The sequence below is a fragment of the Myotis lucifugus genome, unplaced genomic scaffold, assembly GCF_000147115.1.
Source record: "Myotis lucifugus unplaced genomic scaffold, Myoluc2.0 scaffold_482, whole genome shotgun sequence".
In the NCBI taxonomy this organism is placed as follows: Eukaryota; Metazoa; Chordata; class Mammalia; order Chiroptera; family Vespertilionidae; genus Myotis; species Myotis lucifugus.
This window is the reverse complement of record NW_005871530.1, coordinates 77,730-81,347: the sequence shown is the minus strand read 5'-3', so window position 1 is coordinate 81,347 and position 3,618 is coordinate 77,730. Positions and strand designations below refer to the sequence as shown.

Below are 3,618 nucleotides of genomic sequence, written 5' to 3'. Positions count from 1 at the left end.
CAGCCATGATGCAAGCGACCCAGACTGGAGACGAAACCGGTTGCATTCCCAACACAAAGGCGCATATCCAGTTCCAGGCGTGTGAGAGGGGGTGCCTGAGGGACGGACCTTCACAAGTTTCCTAGTCTGAGCACCGGAAGAATGGAGCTGCTGGACACAAAATCCGGAATTTGCAGGGAAATCGGGGTTCAGGGGGCAATCAGCAGGGGTCTGATTGTCCTGAGCCCAGGTCAGGGAGGGTCACACCTTCCATAGATGGGCAGTCACTGCCCCAAGGAGAGGAGGAGGCCCGCAGTGCCCACGGCTTCAGGTAGTCTGGCAGGTGGCAGCCGAGTGAGAAGGACATAGAAAGGCCAAGGCCCTGCCACCGTGGCTCAGTGGTTTGAGCATCAACCTATGACCCAGGAGGTCATGGTTTGATTCCCGTCAGGGCACATGCCCGGATTGTGGGCTCCATCCCCAGTGTGGGGCATACAGGAGGCAGCCGATCAATGCTTCTCATCACTGATGTTTCTCTCTCTCCCCCTCCCCCTTCCTCTCTGAAATCGATAAAAATATATTTTAAAAAAAGAAGAAGAAGGGGTGTGGCTAGGAGGGGAGGAACTGGCTCCTGTCTGCCCTGCCAGAGTGGAGGCTGAGGGGACCAGCCAGGCCTTCGGGCAGTTTCAGCGAGGCCGTGTGGCGGGACCACTAGGAATTAATCCTACGGTTGCTTATGGCGAGAGCAGTGGGAGCACATCTGGGGAGGCGCAGCTTGAGCAACAGCTGCGGGATGGCCTGGGACTGCCCGTGGGGTGGCAGCCAGTGGGCGGTGGGGGTGGCTCTGGCTGCCTTGTCTGGAGTGGCCAGCGGGCAGGCGAGGAGGCATCTAAGGCGTACCAGGGGTGGGGAACATCCGGCCCGCGGGCCACAGAAGCCCGTGAAGTCATTTGATCTGGCCCTGCCAAGGCACGAGGGGTGAGTTAATGAAATGTTTGACCAATATAGCAGGCTACCTTTTTTATATATATATATATTTTTATTGATTTTTTTACAGAGAGGGAGAGGTATAGAGAGTTAGAAGCATCAATGAGAGAGAAACATTGATCAGCTGCCTCCTGCACACCCCCCACTGGGGATGTGCCCGCAACCAAGGTACATGCCCTTGACTGGAATTGAACCTGGGACCCTTCAGTCCGCAGGCTGACACTCTGTCCACTGAGCCAAGCCGGCTCGGGCAAGCAGGCTACTTTTTGATAATTTTGTACGGCCTGTGAATGACGTTGTAAACATCCTAATGGCCCTTGGCAGAAAAAAGGGTCCAACCCCGACCAAAGAGGGGCCCACAGGGGTGAGGGGGCCCGCACCTGCAGAGCCCTGGGGAGGGGGGAGGGGGAATGTCTGAGGGCCCTGGGGGAGGTGGCCATTGGGACAGGGAGGCCTGGGTCACAGGGCCGTCACGTAGGCCGTGCGGTCTCCCCCCGCCCACTGTCGCAGGCGCTGATGGTCTTTGAGGACGTGGCCGTGTACTTCTCCCGGGAAGAGTGGGGGCTCTTGGACTCAGCCCAGAGGGCCTTGTACCGCCAGGTGATGCTGGAGAACTTCGCCCTGGTGGCCTCGCTGGGTAAGGCCCTGGGATCCCCCTGGGAAAGCTCCGTGGTTGCCAGGCTGGTCCACCAGCACGAACCCCCTCACCTCCCAGGGGCCTCTGAGCAGCCCCACGCCCCTGGCCGAGGGTCCCTTCAGGGCCTGGGCTCAGCGCTCTTCCTCCGGTCCTGCCCACACAGTCCTCCCCACAGGCACAGGAAGCTGTTCCTGCGAGCCCTGAGCGGACAGTCCTCCTGTCGGGCAGCTGGCTGTCCTGCGCTGGAGCCAGCCCCTCACTTGCTCGCCTGCCCCTACAGGACTCTCTGCCTCCCGACCTCGGGTAGTCCTCCAGCTCGAGCGCGGTGAGGAGCCCTGGGTTCTCAGTGGCCTGGAGGTGGCCCTGGCCAGGGACGCCCCGAGGAGGCCCAGCCCTGGTGAGTGCGGCCTCCAGGGGCCGGGGAGGGGGGGGTCCCTCTTCCCCACACTCTGCTGCCTCCCACCTCACTCCCTCTGTTCGGTTCTCGGGGTCACCAGGGACACAGCTTTGGCCGGCACGTTCCTGGCGCTGCCTCCCTGGCGTTGGCTGTGCTGGAGGAGGGGAATCAGCTAACGGTCCATGATCAAACCCCCGGCTCAGGCAGCCACCAGGCGGGGGCGCTGCAGACCGGAAGGCTGTGTTCTCTGCAGCTTCCACACCCAGACCTGGGGCCCCCCTTGCCCACCCGCCCGCCCGCCTGCCTTCCCGGGTCCCCTCCTCCTGGTCACGGTGACCCAGGCACCCACTGCTTCTGGTCCCTCAGGTTCCCAGCGCCCGGCAGAGGACAGAGCTGTTTCTGGGGAAGCAGCGTGGACCTTCCCGGAAAGGCCGCCCCTGACACCTCCCGGGGTCCCCCCCACCGCTGCCGCCTGCGAGCCGGGAGATCGCCTGGAGGGGCGTCGGGGCCGCTCCTCGTCTGGGGAGAGAAAGCCCACGGGGGTCTCCGTGATCTACTGGGAGCGGCTCCTGCTGGGCCCAGGCAGCGGGGAGGCCGGTGTGAGCCTGCGGCTGACCCCCCAGCTTCGGGCGCCCGCGGGCAGCGCACCCACCGGGGCCGCTTTCACCGACCTCGTCCAGCCAGGCGCTCAGCCTCGGGAGCCCCCGGGGAGGACCTTCCAGAGTGTCCCCGGCCTCGGGGCCGGCCACCCCGCGGGGCAGCTAGGCCTGGGGGCAGCTTGGCACGAGCCTCGGACACTCCTCGCCGCCGCCGGCCAGGAGCCCGCGCCCTGGGCGGAGCTGGGCGAGGCCCTGCACGCGGCGGGCCCCGGCCTCCTGCCCGGAGAGAAGACCTTCGAGTGCCGGGCCTGCAGCAAAGTCTTCGTCAAGAGCTCGGACCTGCTCAAGCACCTGCGCACGCACACGGGCGAGCGGCCCTACGAGTGCGCGCAGTGCGGCAAGGCCTTCAGCCAGACCTCGCACCTGACGCAGCACCAGCGCATCCACAGCGGCGAGACGCCCTACGCCTGCCCGGCCTGCGGCAAGGCCTTCCGCCACAGCTCCTCGCTGGTGCGGCACCAGCGCATCCACACGGCCGAGAAGGCCTTCCGCTGCGCCGACTGCGGCAAGGCCTTCAGCCACGGCTCCAACCTCAGCCAGCACCGCAAGATCCACGCGGGCGGCCGGCCCTACGCCTGCGCGCGCTGCGGCCGGCGCTTCTGCCGCAACTCGCACCTCATCCAGCACGAGCGCACGCACACGGGCGAGAAGCCGTACGCCTGCGCGCTGTGCGGGGCCGCCTTCAGCCAGGGCTCCTCGCTCTTCAAGCACCAGCGTGTGCACACGGGCGAGAAGCCCTTCACCTGCGCGCAGTGCGGCCGCGCCTTCAGCCACAGCTCCAACCTCACGCAGCACCAGCTGCTGCACACGGGCGAGCGGCCCTTCCGCTGCGCCGACTGCGGCAAGGCCTTCGCCAAGGGCGCCGTGCTGCTCAGCCACCGGCGCATCCACACGGGCGAGAAGCCCTTCGTGTGCGCGCAGTGCGGCCGCGCCTTCCGCGAGCGGCCGGCCCTGTTCCA

General features: G+C 65.8%; 1 protein-coding gene across 1 annotated transcript in view; it reads left to right on the top strand.

Annotated features, from left to right (window-relative positions):
• The first annotated feature begins 1,452 nt into the window (after positions 1-1,452).
• The window catches only part of ZNF324 (zinc finger protein 324), a 3,111-nt gene continuing 945 nt past the window's right edge, over positions 1,453-3,618 (top strand). Inside the window, exons 1-3 of the mRNA XM_006103385.3 lie at positions 1,453-1,603; positions 1,884-2,000; positions 2,367-3,612. Of these exons, the coding sequence (XP_006103447.1) occupies positions 1,483-1,603; positions 1,884-2,000; positions 2,367-3,612 (1,484 nt within the window). The 5' untranslated portion in view covers positions 1,453-1,482. The remainder of the gene's footprint in view (positions 1,604-1,883; positions 2,001-2,366; positions 3,613-3,618) is intronic.